The sequence below is a fragment of the Theropithecus gelada genome, chromosome 2 (assembly GCF_003255815.1).
Source record: "Theropithecus gelada isolate Dixy chromosome 2, Tgel_1.0, whole genome shotgun sequence".
NCBI lineage: Eukaryota > Metazoa > Chordata > Mammalia > Primates > Cercopithecidae > Theropithecus > Theropithecus gelada.
The window spans coordinates 160,454,711-160,476,209 of NC_037669.1; the positions used below are offsets into that span (position 1 = coordinate 160,454,711).

The 21,499-nt window shown below is 39.7% G+C and overlaps 1 protein-coding gene across 3 annotated transcripts in view; it reads left to right on the forward strand.

Moving 5' to 3' along the window:
* Positions 1 to 21,499, forward strand: part of CPNE4 (copine 4) — a 513,456-nt gene that overhangs the window by 475,169 nt on the left and 16,788 nt on the right. For all 3 annotated transcript variants that reach the window (XM_025377527.1, XM_025377525.1, XM_025377526.1), the window contains 4 exons: positions 873 to 1,006; positions 9,636 to 9,690; positions 12,961 to 13,012; positions 15,371 to 15,504. In XM_025377527.1, the coding sequence (XP_025233312.1) occupies positions 873 to 1,006; positions 9,636 to 9,690; positions 12,961 to 13,012; positions 15,371 to 15,504 (375 nt within the window). The remainder of the gene's footprint in view (positions 1 to 872; positions 1,007 to 9,635; positions 9,691 to 12,960; positions 13,013 to 15,370; positions 15,505 to 21,499) is intronic.

A 21,499-nucleotide genomic window follows, 5' to 3' on the forward strand; every position in this document is an offset into this window, starting at 1 on the left:
TAAAGAGATTTTTGCTGGGTTAACTTTTATTTAGATGGAGGTGATGTTGGAAATTAGAAGAAATGTTTCTTCTTATTTTAACACCCTCTGGCTTAAGCATTTTTGGTTCTTTCTTTTGTTATTAAGAAGTGTTCAGTGAGTCAACTTTGACTTACATGATTATGATACTGGGGGTCAGAAGAAATTTGAGAAGCTGAAGGATAAATGACTAATTAGTGGCAAGACAGGTTTCCCGTCTCCACTTCCCACTTACAATGCGATAACATTCAGGCATCCTCTTTGTTGTAGGCAGGAGTTCTTACATGAATGGGAACCAAAATGTTGAATGCCTTACACGGAGCTGCTCCTTGCAGAAAATTCGTTATAACCACTCTAACACATCTCTCTGCATCTGGCCACTCATGGAAATATGACAATGGCTTTGCTACGAAGACTGTATCTTTAACACAGAATTTGGTTTTAAGGGATCTTACTTATGCCCCGTAGATAGAATTGTTCTGCCCAGGGAGCATAGAAGTCTTTTCTGAGTGAACTGTGAAATTGGAGGGTAGATAGTCTATCCTTACTCTTGCTGCCTGGTGAGATGAATCAACAGCATCTGGGCTTTCTGATCTATGTCGATCTCAAGTTCCTGTTTAAACAGGGAGAAGAGTGGGCACTGGTGGGGAGGGAGATTGAAGACTGCAGAAATGGCCTCAACCAAATTAATAACTAGTTTTTCAAGCGAATTAATTTATTCTCTTTCTTTATTGGCAGAGTATGTAATGTGCTACTGTTTTTCACCCGAGGCCAGATCTCTCTCATGGCTGATCACAATCCCTAGGAGATGCATCCACTTTAAATTTACCTTTGCTTGTATTTTTCTCTTTTAGGTAGCTATAGATTTCACTGCCTCAAACGGGGACCCCAGGAATAGCTGTTCCTTGCACTACATCCACCCTTACCAACCCAATGAGTATCTGAAAGCTTTGGTAGCTGTCGGGGAGATTTGCCAAGACTATGACAGGTAAGAGGCTTCAGGACATTTGGAGCCTTATCATCTCTCATGTGGGTTCAGATGGTCTTTGGCTGATCCTGGGCAGAAAGTGGAAATTCAGTCTAGTAGCTCCTTATGTAGTGGCTTAAAAGTTTCATCCCCTCTGTAGAGAAAAACTAAGTTTGTACCCTGCTCACGTTGGTCACCAAACAAAATCCTTTCTTAGCCTTCTCTTAACTGGCTTGCAAGATGATTAGATAACAGTTTTGGTTTCCATTTTGTGAAGTCTTAGCACGTGCCTTGCTACTCAAAATTGCTTATGCACTAGCAGCATTCTAAACCTACTGAATTTGAATCTGCATTTAACAAGATCCCCAGATGATTTGTGTATACTTTAGAGTTGTAGAAGCGCAGATCTATTAGACATTATTACATCTGATCCTCACGTTAACCCTTATATAGTATGTATTCGTGAAAAGAAGGGAATACTGTACAGGAGGTTAAGTAATTTGTGCACTATCACATAGCCAGAGGCAGGACTTGAACCCAGGTCTACCCACTCCACAGCTTAGCCTATAATCACTATGCTTCACTGACCTCAAAAGTTATTGGTAACTTCAGCAGAAGGTGTGGCACATGTATGTAGCCAGGTGTGTGTGTATGTTTGCATGTGTGTATGTAGAAAACATGATTTTAAGATCAAATCAATATTCTATTTACTCTTACTTGATGATAAATATTGACCTTTCCTACCAAGAAAATTCCCTGTAGGGAGTATCTCAATAAATTACGTTAAACTGAATGTATTCTGCCTTTCCAGTAGTTTTAGAATGAAGTAAAGGAATTTAGGTGCTTGCTTAAGCAAAGCTTTTTGAAGTGAAACCAATGTAAATATAAACATGTGTAAATATCTGTTAACTCCCTGGTATGATTGCAAACCAAGGCTAGTTAGTAATGAGCAGCGACAAACTGACCTTTCAAACCAGGAAAATAAAGAAAGCTCTCTATCCTTTAGGTTTCAGAGGAATTGTGTAAGATAGCATGATTTCTGTTATTTCTAGTGTCATAATTGGTGATAATCATATTAAAAACCTGTTATCCTCCACACCATAGGAAATGACACATTCTAATGACTAGAATGTACAGAGAAACTAATAGGACAGGGTAATGGGAAAGGTGCAGTCAGTCTCCTGCCTGCCTGTGTCTCTGGATTCAGCTTGGTCATCACCAGTGACTCAAATGTAGTACAAAGGCAGCAGGGGAATGAATGAACAGGCCCAGTAAAATCAAAGAGCTTTAAACACTCAGGCCCTTGCTGACACTTCCTCTCCTGTACATCCAGGAAATAAGTCAATAGTTATTTTAAATTATCTTTTTGGAAAAACACCTCTTATGCTTAATCTTGAGGTATTGACTATGAAGATAACTTGAATTTCAACACTGATTTCTTCAAGCCCCAATGCAGGCGATGGGACAGGGGGTTCCTAGAGAGGTTTATGTCAGATGAAGATTTCCACCAGGGACAGAAAAGACTGGCTAATTGCACCCATCACATTGGAAACTTCTCCAAACATCCCCAAGACACAAAAACAAGAATTTTCTTCCTTCTTTATATCACACACACAGATGCACACACACACATTAGTAATCTAGTATAATAATGTGTGCACATGTTGAGAGACAAGAAGGGGGAGAGTATCTTCAGGATTCTCAACTTTTCAATCTTGAAATGCTTGCAAAAGATAAAGTAGGTAAATGCACTTAACACAAATGTCAAACAGTAGATGCTTAATTAAAAAGTTAACTCTGAATCTGCAGGGAAGAAGGCAGTCTAATAATAAATTACATAGAGAAGACTGATGGATTTTCCAGAAATTAAGATACTAAGCCTCAGAACCCTTATTGTAGTTGCGCAGCAGATTTAGTGGATGATCTGGAAGAAGGTGCTGAACGTCTCCATTTCCTGATTGCCTCACATGCAAAATGCAGTGACTATAGTCAGAGTGGCATGTATACCTTGCAAAGCTTTTATCCCTTTGTGAGCCAGACAAAGTCTGGGGGGCATGTTTTCTTCCCTCAAAAATGCAGATTCAATATAAAAATAAGATATGAAACCTTAGGAGTTACATGAAGAATCATCATAAATGATTGTTTTAAAAATTTTAATAGAGTAAGATTGAAGTTACCATCCCCAACTGACCAAGAAAATCAAGTTTCTACAGTTCAGTGGAGCGATTCTTTTTTCCATATAAAGAAAACAGCTCAACATTAAAATGGGCAAATACTTAAGGAAGAAAAAGGAAGATTGAAAAACTCCAATGCTCCTTTAAGAAAACTCCCTAGAAGAATGTGTATTGCAAGCTGCTCACTTGAAAACTGACAAGGTTCCGCTGTTCCTCTTTTGTGTGGGTGGATAGACAATAGACAGGCAGAGTCAGGAAATTTCAAGTCGGGGCTCTGGAATTAATTTATTCTCACATCAAAGTCAGTGTGGTTGGTGCTCAAAAAGAAACACTTGAATAAAAACTGACAGAAAGCATTGTTCCCCCTCCTGCAGTGACACAGAGGTTTCTAATCCCCATGAGCCTTAGAAATTCCTCCCAGCCCCTGGCAGCTGAGAGTTTTCTTTTTGCCTTGTACAGTCATTGCTACCAGGTCATTATGAGGTGATCCATGAGGTAGAACAGCTTGAGAGATGCATAAAACTCTTCTCAGGATGGCCTTGAAGGAAAGCTTCCCACAGACAGCTCGTCCTCAAGCCTGCCTGCCCTATCTGTCCTTCAGCCTCTGAAGGAGATGATGCTGCTCATTTCCTCTGCCTTTGACCACCCACCCCAGCACAACTACTGTACACACACACAAAAACGCACATGCGTGTATGTGCACACACACACACACAGGCCCACACAAGCTCAAGTTGGAGCACTTCTCCAGCTCCTGTATCCTGGTCTCCCTTGTCTGCTCAAAGCCAAGGTGACATCTTTTCCTTGAGGCCAGCAGGGATATGGGTCTCTGAAAACCTGAAATGTTCTCTAATGAAAAGCATAGTCTATCTGCTTTCAAGACAGTACAGAAACTGAATATGTACATTTCTTGGAAATATGGATTGCCATTTTACAGAAGTGTCTACCCCAGAATGATACAGATATCAGAAACCAAGGCATGGTTTCTCCATGGTGTGCTAGTTGTGGTATGAGAAGACAAAGTTAGAACTGAAACCAATTCTGACAGGTATTTGCAAGTGTAGAGCAGTTGCTTAGTGATAAGAAGACAGTTCAAATCACAGTGCTACCTTTTCCACGCTCCATCAGTCAGTGGTTCTCAGCCTTGGCTGTACATTGAGGCCATTTGAAAAGACTTAAAATGTGACGGTGCCTGCACCCCACCCCAGAATCTCTGATTTAATTGTCTGGTGTGCATCCTGGAAATTAGAATTCTTTATCCTGCTAGGTATCCAGGGTTGAGACCCAGTGCTAAATCATGAGAGCTGGCTCAGACGCAATGGCTGAGGTCCTGTGCAGCATCTACTTAAGCCCCAAATGCCTCATGGGGAGCTGTAAAGACAGAAAAATTAATGAAGCACAATTTTCCCCCAAGTAGCCCACAGTCTCATGGGGGAGAAACACGTGTGAATAAATTACAGCCCAGCATGGCCGGGGAGTTGTTGCCCTGTGTCAGGATGGGAACTGTATAAAAGAGGGAAGGGCTAACTCTATCCTTTGTGTGAAGAGTGGTGGTCAAGGAGGGAGTCCTGGGGATGATAATTTCTGGATTGGCCTTCAGCTTTGTTGTTACTAGAATGTGGGTGGATTTGTTCTCCTTTTTCTGAATCATTAGACCAGACAAGCCTTCTATGAGGACAGAGTCAACAGGGATGATAGAGAGAGCATGGGGAACTGGTGACAGGTAGACCTAGGTTCAAACCCCAGCTCTGCTACTTCTGTTGCCATAAGATGTGCATTCTATGGGCCTTGGTTTTCTTCATTGTAAATTGAGGATGTATCTCACTTCCCTTGCAGAGCAGTTATAAGGATTAGATATAAAGCAGCTAGCTAACACAGATTCTACCTGTTATAAATACTCAATAAATGGCAGAGACTATTATCTTTAATACCCTAGATTTATGTTTTAAAAATGATCTGAACACAAAGGGAGACAGAACTATAGTGTCAGTTCTAAAGTTCATTTTGGACCAATGATCTTTAAAATATTTTTGCTCATGTACTTTTTAAAAAACATATTAAAATGTATAGCTGTCATATTTTTTCACTGAAATCTCACATTTTTCATCATGAGTTTATATAGTGACAAAGAATGAAAATTCTAATGTATTGTAAATTTGGACATTTTATAATAAAACTCTTACATAACTCTTGTGACTGTGTGAAATAGAATCTAAATACCATAACTATTTGATATCTACTGTTATCCATTTTGTTAAAAATGAGCAAGTTCTTCAATGTGAGTTGAGAATTGTAATTGTTTCTTCCTTTTCATCAACTTATATTTCCATTATCTTCCCCCCAAATTTTATCCTAATGTGTCTTAATAAAATTGGTTTGAAATTCTGTTAGATCACTGTCTATTTCTATAATAAAAATATAAAAATTTTTTAGTTTCTAAAAATTTCTAAAATTCAAAGTATTTTTTAAAATCTAAGTTTTTATTACAATCATTCCCAGTGCATAATTGATCAAAAGAACATAAATGTACTAGAAATTTCAGTATAATTTTTGCCTATAAAAATCTATCGGAAATCAGCTCTTACTGAAACAGATAATGGGGTGTTTTTCCAATTAGTTTATAGACCTGTGGATGAGTGGTACCTATTACTAAAATGGGAGAGTCGATCATCAATTCTAACTCAGTTTTTTGCTCTTATCAATGTAAATACTAAGAAAACCTGTTCTTATAAATAAGTATATGGAAATAAATAACTTGACTAGCAGTATTACTCAATTCTTTCCGGTTTAAGTTATACACCAAAAAAATTACATAATGGCCAATCATCAAAATGTTTTCTTCAATGATCTACCAGCTGACATCAGCACTTGCCAAAATTTATTTAAAGCAAAACTTGGCAACTACCTGACTTGCGAAAGGATTTTTTTTCCTAGTGAATCATTCATGTTTAGAATTATTCTTGTATATGATGCTACAGAGTTTTTACACTCTGGAGCAATGGACTATGACAGTTAAGATTCAGAATAGGTAAAAGAGAAGGAGAAGTGAAAGCGAAGGTATGAATGGAGAATAGGTCTCTCCATCACAGGCATGCCCAGAAGATCAATTTCAGCAAAAAATACATATGGATGTAGAGGAACTGAATACTGATTTTCCTTTAAAAAAAAAAAAAGCCATGTTCTCATATCCCCAGAAGTGCTTTGCATTTCCAGATACCCCAGTTTTAAGACCTCTGCTTTAGAGAACAGTTTTTGTTAAATGTCTACGTGCCCTGAGATGCCATATTGCTCTGAGCTTCATTTCCTTATGTATACAGTAATTTTTCTTTATGTTTATTAACGTTTTGATTTATCTCAAAATCTTCCTTAACAGAAAGGCGAAAATGGTGGTTAAAAATAAATCTTCCATCTGGAGGTCATTTGACAATAGTCATTCCCTAAGAAGGTCAGGACAACTTATTCATTACCATTGAAGTATGTAGGGTTTTTTTTAAATTGTATTTTATAATATTTATTCTGGTTATAAGAAATACTGCCTTTACCCATGTGGTAATATAGCCCTGAATTTTCCAGATTGTCCATCTTTGTCATTCATTTTTCCAACAGTTGCTAAATGATCCTTTGCTGGGTGCTGAGTGGATCCAATCTTGAGTTCTTAAAGTGCTAGTATACCGATGCTTTCTTTTGTGCTCAACTTGCCTTCTTTTACTTCTTGTATAATAAGACTCTTCTCTGCCTAGTTTTATTTTAAAACAGAAATAATGGATGTTTAAATCCATTGTGCTTAGGCTTAAAACTTTTTCTTCAGTGTGTTTATTAGTTAGAGGCTTTCTGGTGGCTAAGTTCAGAGAATGTATCCCTCCTGGCTCATTAATTATTCCCCTTGTAGGTGAGGCATTTTCCCTATCTTCCTACTCTTGAAACTCAATTACATAACAATGCATCATGGTCAGCAAACGCTGAATCCCCAAGGGTGGCTTAGAAAGTATAAAAAGAATATCATTAACGCTAGAACACCATAGGGATTAGAAATGGATGGAATGTTAGAGCTTACCCCTCCTAAACTCATCAAAAAAGAAAATAAGAGTGTGGAGACTCCCAGTTTCTCTATTTTGACTTCTGGGTCGTCTTCGAGTGTGAAGGACCAGGATCCATCCTCCACCCAGAAAAGCGTTATTTCATACTTAACTAGAATGTACCCTAAAATCCCCCTCACAGATCTCTTCTCACACCCGCCCATGCTTGTTTTGTTTAAGGAGGAATTGCTGAGGCAAAGTATTTCAGTATGTCCAAGGACCAGAAGTATATTTTCTCCTATCTATAGTTAATCTTTCATAAGCTGTTGTGAGTGTCTGTTTACCCACATTAATACCTTATCAATACCTGCTAGATGCAATGCACCATAAAGCCTGGATTGATTCAACAGTGAGGAGAAGCGGGAGTTGGTGATTTTCCAGAGAATTTAGATTTTGATTTCAAAGAATTCAAGCTTCCTTGTATCTCCCAACCCCTAATCCCAAATTCGATACAGTTGGCTATGTTTTGGTAAAGTTTTGTCAAAACCATCATTGGCTAGTAATGAGCTCTTAATCAGTCAGGTGGTGATAAAGGAGAATATAGCTTTGCTACTTTGACTTTTCTGTCAGCCTGGGATTGGTGGGGCTCATCCCTTTTTCCTTACAGATGTTTACGACAGTGAGCCCTAACCTGAATTGACTGAATATACCAAGAACAGAGAAATGTAGAAATTGTTCCAAAGAACAAATCTCAGTTAAGTTCTTAATGAGAGAAGAAATAAAAGGTAGATGACATGAGAAGGACATGTCCTTGCCAAGAACCCTATGGCGACAGCCACCCGACAGTACAATATTCGATTAAAGAGGGTCTTATTTGTTGTCTAGACAGGGGGTCAGATTACTGGAAGTACCAGTAGAAAATCACATAATCATTAAATTATAATGGTATAACAGAAAAGACATGGGCTTTAGAATCACACAATTCTCCTTGGTAATCACCATGGGCCACTTAGCCTTTCTGAGGCTCTATTTACCTGTAAAATGGGAATAATAAGTAGGTGAAGCTTCCAGGATTGTGTGAGAATTTAATAAGTAAGTACATCATCTAGCAGGGGCCTGGTACATTGTATGCATCAATAAATGTTAATTATTCTCTTCCTCATCCTATCAACTTTAGTACAGTAAAGTTAGAGTTAAGATCCAATATATGTGAATGAATAACTAAGAGAGAAACTCCAGTGTGCATAAGATAACTCAAACCAAAAGATATGTAAGTGACTCTCTCAGGTTTTCACAAGAATCCTCCCTTCTTTTCATAGCCACATTTTAATAATTAAAATTCATGGATTATGTACTCATTAACTATTGAGCACACATTCTATGACAAATACTATAATAAATGGTGGGGCAGGGGGCAGTTGAGGCAGAGGACAGTGGAGATATAAAGATTTTAATACCAAAGACAGTGTCTCTTTGAGTTCAAAAAACAAGAAAAGACATGTAAATAACTTATCACCACTTGTATGTGATAAGGTGGTGGGTACAATGAGTCATGTAGAGGGAACCAAGCTCTGTCAAATTAGCCAAACTTACAAGCTTTCCACTGCTTATTTTTTGCTTTTGTTTTGAGATGGAGTCTTGCTCTATTACCCAGTCTGAAGTGCAATGGTGCAATCTCAGCTCACTGCAACCTCCGCCTCGGGGTTCAAGCAATTCATATGCCTCAGCCTCCCGAGTAGCTGGGATTACAGGAGTGCACCACCATGCCCGACTAATTTTTGTATTTTTAGTAGAGATGGGGTTTCTCCATGTTGGCCAGACTGGTCTTGAACTCCTGGCCTCAAGTGATCTACCGACCTCAGCCTCCCAAAGTTCTGGGATTACAGGAATGAGCCACTGCACTTGGCCCCATTGCTTTTTAATATCCACTTGGATTCAGTCTTGTCTGTATTGGAACTCTAGCTCTAATTAGCAGCATGATCTTGAGCAAGACACTTTACCTCTCAAGGCATTTCCCCACCTGCAGAAGGGGAATAACAATGTCTCCCTGTAAGTATTTTAAAAGTTAATACATACAAAAGGTTCTAACACAGTCAACCATAAGAGTTACCTAGTTCATGGTCACTTTTCAAAGGAAACAAAGTTGAAAGTTGAAGTGGAGGCCATTGGTGAAAGGGTAGGGCCATTTTATTTCTTAGAACAGAATCTAGTTAAAAAAAAAAAAAAAAAAGGGAGGAAGTTGTAGACTAATGACTGTAATGAACTTAAGGGGTTATTTCTTGATTTTAATTATCCATGCTATTGCTACCCCCATCACCACAGATAATCAAGAAGCATGAGCCAGCACTGGCATAGCAACATGGCCTAGCAACCTGGTAATGCAGGTTCATGTTTTTCTTCCTCATTAAATGAATAAATGAAGCAACTTCTTCTTTTTTCTTTTTTTCATTTTGATTTCAGTGACAAAATGTTCCCTGCCTTTGGGTTTGGTGCCAGGATACCTCCAGAGTACACGGTGAGTGAGTGGAGATGGGATCTTCTTCCACTTCGCGGTGGTCAAAGGATAACTTGGGTTTTCTTCACAGCAGTCTCACTCTCTTAACTCTGACATAACTATGTCAGTAAGGCCTAAAGAGTCAGAAATGGTCTTCAGAATCAGTGAGATTAACTCCCCAGGGTTAAATATATTTCAATACCCCTTTTCCATGCCTAATTTCTCCTATTCCTCAGACAAGCACTGATGATTTGAGTAGCTCAGGTGCCCCCCAGAGAGTTTACAAGGTTGCCACAATTTACTTCTTAGGACAAAATCTCAGAGTATGCATTGAAACTGAAACACAAGCACCTGTGCCTTAGTCTGCACTTTCTCACAAACAGAAACCCTATCTCCTGGTATTTTGGATGGGTCTTCTCAGAGGTCCAGGTGAAGAGTTTCATTGTTTAGTTTCTTATAAATGTGGTCAGAGTCTGAGAAAACACTGAGGATGTTGATCCCCAGGGGCTCAGAACCTATCCATTCATATATCCCCTAGGAAATAGAATTATATTGGCAATGCCAGCTGGGAAAGTCCATGACAATGCAGTCTACAAGCTTCCTTATCCCAAGTCTCCAAGTCCAAGTCTTGTATGGGAGACACAGAGAAGTTGTGAAGAAAGAACAATTATTACTTACAGAATTGGAAAGTTGAAATGTTCTTATGAAGACATTGGAATCCTATTTGGTTTTTATTTCTCATGATTTCTCATGACTGAAAAAAGGCAAAGATTGTGTGTAGATAAATTTGCACTGTGATGAGGCTGAGACACTACCGTGATATTCTAGACGCTCCTGTAGGACATTCTCCACAGAGAACTCATGCCCACTAGGTGGGCAGGGCCTTGGAGAGACAGCAGGGTACCTGCCCCAGCCTCCACCTTACCAGTGCCTCTGAGGTCTGAGCTAAGTACAAACAACATTGCCCAATCCTCAATTTCTCTTTTACTGGCTGTGTCTGAGCCACCGGTCAGGAGGTAGATGCTGACATTTGCTCCCTCACTAGAGCCATCACATAAAGGACTTTCCTCTTACGTATCCTTTTTGAAAGAGGAAATCAATCTCCCTGTTGCTCCTGGAGTGAACAGTGGGTGGAATGGCGTGTCTCCCTGACTTGTTGTCCTTCTTTTTTGCCTTGTATTCCACACTGGCCTTCCTGCTGGGCATAGCTATGTAATTCTAGAAGCATTTATTAGAAATAGAGCTTGTGGAGAGAAAGAATATAGAACAAGAGTTATCGACTGGTGGCCTGTAGACATTATTCAGGCCACAAATGTGTATATTTGACACACTTTTAAAACACGAATTCAGCAATTGCATATAAAATGTCAGATTGCTGTCTTCTCTTGAAAACCTGAAAGGCCTGGCAACACTAAGATTAAAAGATGACCTATACAAGAATTAGCTGGAGCTGAGGAGATATAGGCCCCTTCAAATCTGGAATGTAAACAGGTGAATGCCTACTTTCTTCATAGAGCTGCTGAATAGCTCAATAGCCATCAGCCCAACTACCCAGGGATTCTTGAGTTTTCACCACATCCCCACCAGGTGTTCTCCCAGCCTCAGGATGGCCCAACAGGGCTGAGGACAGAGCTATGCACCATACCTTTTTCTCACAAATGACGTCTTTCTGGTTCCCTTCTTGCTCTTTTCTGAAGTTCTCTTGTTCACTTGATCCCCTAACTCCATCCTTCCTGTCAGCAAAATCCCCTGGTTCTTCCTGTCTCAACGGGCATCTCTCACATTTTGATCCCCTAACTCCATCCTTCCTGTCAGCAAAATCCCCTGGTTCTTCCTGTCTCAACGGGCATCTCTCACATTTCCCCATTTCTGGTCCCCAAATATATTTCAATACCCCTTTTCCATGCCTAATTTCTGCCATTCCTCAGACAAGCACTGATGATTTGAGTAGCTCAGGTGCCCCCCAGAGAGTTTACAAGGTTGCCACAATTTACTTCTTAGGACAAAATCTCAGAGTATGCATTGAAACTGAAACAGAAGCACCTGTGTCTTAGTTTCCACTTTCTCAGAAACAGATCTTGAGAAAAGGATTTGGATGCAAGTAGTTTATTTGAAAGGCGGAGGAAACCACAGTAGAGGTTGGGAGGTGGAAGTCAGTGTAGAGTATATCATCAGGTCAGTTACCGCTGTTGGCAACTGGTGCTTAACTCTGCTGAAGAACCCCAGGAGGCAATGTACAGCTCACATGGACCCCAGGGGATAAGGGAGCTGGGGTGTGTATACATCATCTCCTGTTAATTACTGATTACTCCCAAGGGTCACTTTTAGCCTGTCACTTGGGCAAGCAAGACAGGCCCTGGAGGCCCGGAAAAAACTTAAGGTAAACAAAGCAAATAAGATGACTGGAAGTCAACTGGCTTGCCCGGAAGTGCTGAGAGCAAGGGAATACGAGATAAGCGCCGAGAGCATCACCAATCACCTCCCACTAAGAAAGGAGGTATCTTAAGTGACCTATTTTATAGATACCCAAAAGAGTCAGAGCTTGGAAATATCCTTTGAAATGAAATTATCCATAAAATACCAAATGATTCAATAAAAATGTCCAGACGCCAGAACATCCATCTTGTTTTATCAGGTTTTCAGAAAGAAAAAAGTAAACAATATGTTATTTGACCTTGTGCATAGGTTCTGCCAGGTAGAGGAATTTGTGTTGAAAGATTACAAAGTATATTACTTTATTATGTTTCCAAAAGTAGAGTGCAGTCTGTTTTACCTGTAGGTATGTGAAAATCCTCCTGCCCTGTAGTTCTACATATCATGTTAATGATTCTTAAGTGTCAGCTGCTTAGCTGAAGCCTTTATAACCATCACCATCCTGAGCAGAAGCTTGGGTTATTGAGTTTTTTTGTTTTTGTTTTTGTTTTAATCACTGGGTCCAAATGGAGCTCAGCCAAATCTAAGCCTCCAGTCTGTGGCCAGTTCTATCTAGCAGCTATTTGAAGTTATCTTTCTGAAATCTTTTCTTGGATTTTTTATAAGTCTTATTCTCCCCTCCTGACAGCATTTATCTGATTCTAGAAAATCTTCCTGTCACCTCAACTCTACAGGGAGCTTAGAATTCACCCTCCATCTCAGACTGATTGTATAAAGGCTTGAAATGGTTCCTGCTGCTCAACACATAATGAATGTAATGGGCATTTGTTTGCAAACTCTAAACCCCAGTGCCTTCTTACTGGATTAAAGTTGTAATTCTCCTTTCTTCCTGTTTCTTACATTTTAATTGGTGTCTAGGTCTCTCATGACTTTGCAATCAACTTTAATGAAGACAATCCGGAATGTGCAGGTAAAGCACAATGTGAAAGAAAACCAGAGTCACAGTCCTTCCCTTAGCACCTTTCCCATTTTAGTTTCTCTCTGCTGGTGTAGCATATTAGTTACGATTGTCCATAGCAGAGAAGCAGGCTTTCTGTATCCACATAAACCATGCTACTCCACAGGCAAGAGAAAGCCATGATAACAGAGCAGGAAAAGAAGAACTGGAAAAGACAGATGCAGAAGAGGTCTTGAGTTTACAGTAGTAATGTTGATCCCAGTCTGGGATTCCTCCGGCCAAAATAATAATAATAATAAAGGAAACTTCACCTGGTAGGCAGTGATACAATGTCTCTCTTTCTGTTTTCCAAGTTTTCATCAAGTGTTTTTGTTTTTTGTTTTTTTTTTTTTCACAACTTCATCTCTGTTCCGATATAAGGAGACGGGGAAACATGGAAATAATTTCCCACTTTCGGCATATCAGTCAAGGACATGGCCTCAGTGAGTTTGAACAAGCGGCATCATGGCTTTGTGCCAGAGAAAGCCTGCTCAAAGGTTCTGGTTCATGTTCCATTGTTTCCAGCCAGAATTCTCCAACATGATTTCACAAAATAATGATACTGAAACCATGATGATGATTATAATAAATTTTGTTCTAGAATGATTTTTTTCTGTTTTCTAAGTAACAGAGCCAAGTACATATGTTGCTACGAAGATCATAAGACATTTTTGCACTAGAAATGTCCATATCTCTCTCTTCCTTCTTGTCAAGGAGGAAGGAGGCTAAATCAGGATTAATTCAGATCCAGTAGAGTGTGTAAGGCATCTAGCAGTTAATGGCCAAGAATATGTTATCAATACCATTGAGTCTGAACATAGTAACCTCCAAGACCCAATCTCCATTCTGCCATTTTTTCCACTAATGTATTCTTCACCCTCAGTTTTCTGTGGTTTAGACTTTCCTCATCCCCAACCACCCCCATTATGAAACCATAAGAGTGGTTTCCCCCACAGCAGAATGAAATATAAACCCTGATATTCACCTGTTTTATACTCTTAGAATTCATCTGCCTGATACTTTTCAAGAGGAAATCAAACTTGCTTATCTTAGGCAAAAACTCAAGAACCAAAAAAAAGATAAGGAGCTTCTATTCAGCATCGCTTAATTTCAGAACCAGACTGCCAAATGACTTGGCATCTGTCTTTAGAGTGATAGGCTTTGGGGCAGGGCCAAGTGGGTGCGGGATTGTCAATGAGGTTGGGACCATGTATGTAGGGCAGAATAGAACAGACTTGCTCATCTGAAATACCCAAGAGCTATTTGGCAGTGCATGGTGGTTATGGAGAGCAATCTCAGGAGGGGATTGTGTGGATAACAGGACCAATGTGCTGTTTCAGAATAGAAAGAGATAGAAGGATGAGCAGAAATAGGGAAAGGCAAGTGACACACAGGCACAGACAACAAGAGGAGCCATTTGAATAAAAATCATTTGTAACGAGATTATTGCTGTGGGATCAGAATGATAACATGAAATGTGCAGTCAAGATGTATCAAGTGCTAGGAGAAGCTGCATAGATAGGACTGCCTCTCCTGGCAGAGTCCCATCCTTTTCTATTTCCTGGGCTCATATGGCCTCAGGATGGAAGCCCCCCTTTAAATGAAGGGTTGTCCGTGATGATAACCATCACTTATCTGTACTCAGCACCCAGAAGATGAGTATATCAGCCACTTGGCTCATTCATCACACACTTGCTGAGCATTACATTTGCTTATTACTGCCTTAAGCTCTTTGGGGAAATACAAAAAATAAGTAAATCATGATTCCTGCCCACAAAGAGTATAATATGTGGAGAGATGGTCATGGGAACTCCTGACTCTTATAGAGGGCACGGGTAGTATCTACTAGAGTCAACAAGATTGTGTGGAAACAAGTGCAGCATTGAAGCTGGCTTGCTAGTGGCTAAGAACACAGTCCTTAGAGCCAGGCAGACCCAGGTTTAAATCATGAGTCTTGAACACGCTTGCTATGTGACCCAGGGTAGATCATTGAACATCTCTAAGCCTATGTTTCTTCACCTATAAAATGGGTATAGCATCTATTTCATTATGCTATGAGGAGTGAATGAAATCTTATGTATAAAGTACGATAATAAGGGAAATTTTGTGAAAATGGTTGCTTTTGACTTCAGTTTTCAAAGAGGAGAATGATTTCAGTGGGGAAAGAGGAAGCAACACTAGCAATGTGGTATTCCTTTTTATCTTAAGAACATAAATGTGATGTTGATAAGGACTATTTGGGAAATTTAATGCTTCACTTTTGCGTGTGTTTGGCTATAAATATAGTTGGAGTGACTCTGGAACTGTTGATCTTTGCCAATTTCACCTCAGGAATTCAAGGAGTTGTGGAAGCCTATCAGAGCTGTCTTCCTAAGCTCCAACTTTACGGTCCCACCAACATTGCCCCCATCATCCAGAAGGTTGCCAAGTCAGCGTCAGAGGAAACTAACACCAAGGAGGCATCGGTAAGGAGAGGGTATTTGCCTTTTAAGGGGAGTTTACTCTTCCTTACCTGGATATTGGCCATAAGACCCATCTCACTCTGAAAATAAATTCCAACATTTCTACCTGTGTGAATTTGGACAAGTGACTTAACCTCCTCCTATCCTCAGTCTTGACATCTGAAACATGGGGATAATCCACCCCATCTTTGCTGGGTTGTGAGGCTAGGAGATGACACATGTCAAATGTCTACCACATTGTCTGAACATAGGAGAGACTCAACAATGGAAGCTACTATACTCACTGAAGTATGTCATATCCACCTCCTGCCCTTGCAAAGAAAAAAGAAAAGTTTAAAAATAAGCTTGCTTTTCAAGGTACCCATACTACAGATGGAAGCAAAGCACCACAGAAATAAAACAATGAATGATTTTGCCTCCTGGTGGTAAAGCGGTGCAGCGCTAAACATCACAGCAAAAATTGGTTTCACATTCTATTGGTTTTCTTAAGAAAAATGCAAACCAAGAATACAGTTTCAGTTTTGCCCCTAATATTTTAGAAGTAAATATATTACCATAATACCTTATGTATTTATTTTAATAATAACATTAATACATGTCTTTTTAGCTTTATGATTTTTTTCCAGATTTAGTAGAATATTACCAATGTCTGAAGTTTGCTCTGTAATTTTATCCTGGGTACTGAGTTTTTATTTTAAAAAATACTACTCCTTTATCGTCTTACATCAATTCATTTAACCTTCTTGCACTGTCTGCATGTTCTCAGCCTTCCTTTGTGTTAGAATAGATGGAGGACCATGCTCCTAACTCATGTCAACATCTTCTTTTGTGTACTTGAGCACATCTCCTCTGAATTATTCAGGAACTTTGACTCTGTGGTTATATTCTCACTATTGTTTTCCTTTCAGTACTTCCCATTGTACTGAAGACTTATTCTCATTAACAAGGGCTCATTCAATAACATCTCCTGCGTTAAGTTAAAATCTCCCCCTTGACTCCGCTTTACCCTTTAGCTACTGTCCTCAACTTTTTCCCACTTATAATCTACGCTCCATGCAGAAACCAGATTGATCCTTTAAAAATATAATTAGTATTGGCCAGGTGCAGTGGCTCACGCCTGTAATCCCAGCACTTTGGGAGGCCGAGGTGGGCAGATCACGAGGTCAGATCGAGACCATCCTGGCTAACATGGTGAAACCCTGTCTCTACTAAAAATATGAAAATTAGCCAGGCGTGGGTAATTTTCCAGGTGTGGAGGGTGCCTGTAGTCCCAGTTACTCGGGAGGCTGAGACAGGAGACTGGCGTGAACCTGGGAGGGAGAGCTTGCAGTGAGCCGAGTTCGCGCACTCCAGCCTGGGCGACAGAGGCTCCATCTCAAAAAAAAAAAAAAAAAAAAAAAAAAATATGTGTATATATATATATATATATATAAATAATTAGTATTGCATCATTCCTTTGTTCTAAATTCTCTAATACTTTTCATGATACTTGGAGTAAAATCTAAATTCCTTGATGTGGCTTAGAAGACACTATAGGATCTAATCTCTGCCTACCTCTCTGATCTTAATTCTTATCACTATCTCTTTTGCTCCCTAAATTTCAGCCACACTGACCTTCTTGCTGTTCCACAAACACACCAAATATATTCCCACCTCCAGACCTTTTCACTTACTGTTCCCCTGCCAGGGTTTCTCTCACCCAAACCTCCATATGATCCATTCACTGACTGTGTTAACATCTCTGCTCAACTCTCAACCCCTCTGAAAGTTCCCCCTGGTTACCTTATCTAAAATAGCCAACCCGCCCACCCACACCATGCCTCAGCTTTACTTTTCTTCTTAGTACTCATCACCATCTGAAATACTTTAGGTGCATCTACTAACTTGTCTATTTTATGTCTCTCTACTTTCATATGGAAGCTCTACAGTAAGACTTGTTCACTAGTATCCCTAGTACACAAAACAATGCCTGCACACAGTACATGCTTAATATATACTTATTTAAAGAATGCATATAAAACCACTCTATTTTTCATATGTATATGATGAAAAGCACTTTACATTTTCTTTTGTAAAATTGATGTGTATCTTAAATATTGCACATCTTATATGCCAGAAAATGTAGTGTTCCGGTTTCCATTATAATTTGAAGTCTCTCCTACTTGAAAAGGTCTGAATTCCCAAGGTCCCTAGAGAGAACAACAGTCACTGCATGCCTTTGGTTCAGTCCACTGGCCCTTCCCTACATGTCATTATCATCTTCAGCTACTCCGGGCTTGGGTCATTGGGTGACATGAGCAGTTCCTACAAGGGAATAGGAATAGTTTGAAGCAAAATTTTGTTTTAGACTAATAATTTTTCCTTGTCCATTTATTTACATAGTTGACCACAGTTCCAATCTCCTACCCAACATCCATCAGGTGACCCATAGCTAACCATAAGAAACAAATGGGCCTGATCTGTGCTGCATGTTCTCTCATCTCCTCTGTTCACTACATCATGTTCTTGAAGTCACTAACCAGTGATTTGACTATGAAAAGGACTGGAGACCCTGGGGAGCTAAGAGTGTGTTACTTCAAATAATTACTTTAGAATAGTGAATATGTACAACTGTGGTTATATTAGCCTTTACGCTGGGCAGAGACACTCTGTAAGCTGAGATCTTGTCCAGCAGAGATGCTGAGGATTTAATCCAAGCCAAGTCTTTTCCAGGTGTGAAAGCTAAGAAAATCCTGACTGCTCTCTGCTCATCTTTCCTCTTCTTTTCAGAAACCACGAACACTATTAATTTTTTTTTTTTTTTTTTTTTTGAGACAGGGTTTTGCTCTATCACCCAAGCTGAAGTGCAGTGGCACAATCATGGCTCACTGCAGCTTTGAACCTTCTGGGCTCAAGCAACCCTCTGGCCGCAGCCTCCCAAATAGCTGGGGCTAAAGGCATGTGCCACCATGCCCAGCTAATTTTTGTATTTTTTGTGGAGATGGGGTTTTGCTATGTTGCCCAGGCTGGTCTCAAACTCCTGGGCTCAAACAATCCTCCTTCTTTAGCCTCCCAATGTTCTGGGGTTACAGGTGTGAGCTGTTGCACCTGGTCAACCACCAACACTTCTCAGGATTATAGACCAACATCTCCACCAGTGCATGGACCCTGCAAGGCTTCCCCTAATGCATCTCTTTCCTACCACAGAAGTCTTGGAGCAAATTTGAACCTTCATAGATGCAAGATTTAGGAATAAGGTTTGGATGTGACCAGTATTTTATTTTATTTTTTAACCTCTTTTTTCAGCACCAGAACCAATTCTTCAAACGATAACTTGCTGAGAAACCTAACATATAAAATAGACTTTAAGAAATACACTATTCTTACCAAATTTGGTCTAAGGAGTAGTGTCAGAAACGTATCCATTCTCTTTAACTCCTTTATCCTCAAGAGCATCCAAGGCATCCCTAAGGGCTCCCCGGGGCCCAGGTTAAAAATTGGATGATCTCATCCCCTCTGGGGTACCAGGACTCATATGGCTAAAATGAGAACAGAACTAATGTAGGTCTGGATTTCAGGCTGATATAGAACAGCATGAGTTTTTGGCCATCACTCACTCCCTCAGTGATAGCTGGATCTGCAATGAAAGGACAGGTTATTAAATGGGACCAAATATAAGAAGCATCCAACCCACACATCCCCATATAAATTACCCCTATAGATCAAGAACATATGCTTTTCCCCAGAGGTTTCTCCTGTTCTTTGAAAAGTCTGTGGTCCAGAGTCCCTTGTTATCTCTGAGGGTCATAAACTTGAACATCTTCGGCAAGCTGTGCCAGGGAGTCTGTTGCTATAGGATTTTCCCCTTGATTTTGTGGAACTCTTCTAGGTAAAAAAAAAAAATGCCCCTCTTTATCTAAACAGGACCTCAAGTAGATTCAAAGACTGTAATATTTCATCCATGAGCATTTTCCCAGTGTGACTTTAGAAGGAACTGTTATTTGCTTTATCAGAAATTTCCATCAGGTTTTGATCCTGCAGTCTACAGCCTGGTGCCTTCAGCTAGATTAAACCTGGCAGGATCAGATTCCAGAATCCTGACAATCTCTGCAGGCCAGCAATTCTTAAACTTTTTGTTCCACAAACCCCTTTAGCAGCTGGTAAAGTTCATAGATCCCTTCTCAGAAGTGGTTTTTTGTGGGGGGGGTGTGTGTATGTGTTGTTTTGTTTTGTTTTTTGAGACGAAGTCTTGCTCTGTTGTCAGGCTGGAGTGCAGTGGCAGGATCTCGGCTCACTGCAAGCTCCGACTCCCTAGTTCAAGCAATTCTCCTGCCTCAGCCTCCCGAGTAGCTGGGAGTACAGGCATGCGCCACCACGCCCAGCTAATTTTTGTATTTTTAGTAGAGACTGGGTTTCACCATGTTGGCCAAGATGGTCTCGATCTCCTGACCTCGTGATCCGCCCACCTCGGCCTCCCAAAGTGCTGGGATTACATGTGTGAGCCACCGCGCCCAGCCAGAAGTGTTCTTAAATGTACAACATAAGACCCATATTATAAAGTAAACCAATTATATTGAAATGCGGTTAGCAAAATATTTTTTAAAAGGAAGATAGAGACATCATAAATATAGTAATAAAATGCTTCTTTATTTATATATTAAATTATGAAAACCAGCAGTTAGTCTAATAATTCTGTAATTTCTAAGTTGTGTTAAACATAAATGATACATTGAAATATATGTAGGTACTGTAATATAACAGGAAAATATCTGTTTTTTAATTAATAACTGAGCCACAAGTAAAACTAATATTAATTTGATTTGTTCATTATACTTATAGTGAAAAAATGATAAATTTTATTAGAAATCCGTGAAAATAAAAATGTAATTTACCTCAAATTTACAGACTGCCTGAAATCTTGCAGTAGTCCACAGAGACAGGTTAAGAACCACTAGTTTAGATCAGCAGTCAATAAACTATAACTAAACTAAACTGTTTTTCAATGGCTTGCAAGCTGAGAATGGTTTTTAGATTTTTTAATTGTTGAAAAAATCAAAAGTAGAATAGTATTTATATTTTGTGACATATGAAAATTTTGTGACATTAAAAATCAGTGTCCATAAATAAAATATTATTGGAACACAGCCTCTCCCATTCATTTTAAATATTGTCTATGGCTGTTTTCACACTACAGTGGCAGTGTTAGGTAGTTGTGACAGAGACCATTATGGTCTACAAAGCCTAAAATACTTATTAATGTCCCTTGACGGAAAATAGTTTCCTGACCTCTGCATTATGACTCTAAAGTTTTTCAATGTGGTAGTATGACTATCAAGTTGTTTTATTTCTTTTTTTTTTTTTTTTATACTTTAAGTTCTAGGGTACATGTGCACAACGTGCAGCTTTGTTACATATATATACATGTGCCATGTTGGTGTGCTGCACCCATTAACTCATCATTTACATTAGGTATATCTCCTAATGCTATCCCACCCCCCTACCCCCTCCCCACAATAGGACCCGGTGTGTGATGCTCCCCTTCCTGTGTCCAAGTGATCTCATTGTTCAATTCCCACCTATGAGTGAGAACGTGTGGTGTCTAGTTTTCGGTTCTTGCAATAGTTTGCTGAGAATGATGGTTTCCAGCTGCATCCATGTCCCTACGAAGGACACAAACTCATCCTTTTTTATGGCTGCATAGTATTCCATGGTGTATATGTGCCACATTTTCTTAATCCAGTCTGTCACTGATGGACATTTGGGTTGATTCCAAGTCTTTGCTATTGTGAATAGTGCCGCAATAAACATATGTGTGCATGTGTCTTTATAGCAGCACGACTTAAAATCCTTTGGGTATATCCCCAGTAATGGGATGGCTGGGTCAAATGGTATTTCTGGTTCTAGATCCTTGAGGAATCGCCACACTGTTTTCCACAATGGTTGAACTAGTTTACAGTCCCAGCAACAGTGTAAAAGTGTTCCTATTTCTCCACATCCTCTCCAGCACCTGTTGTTTCCT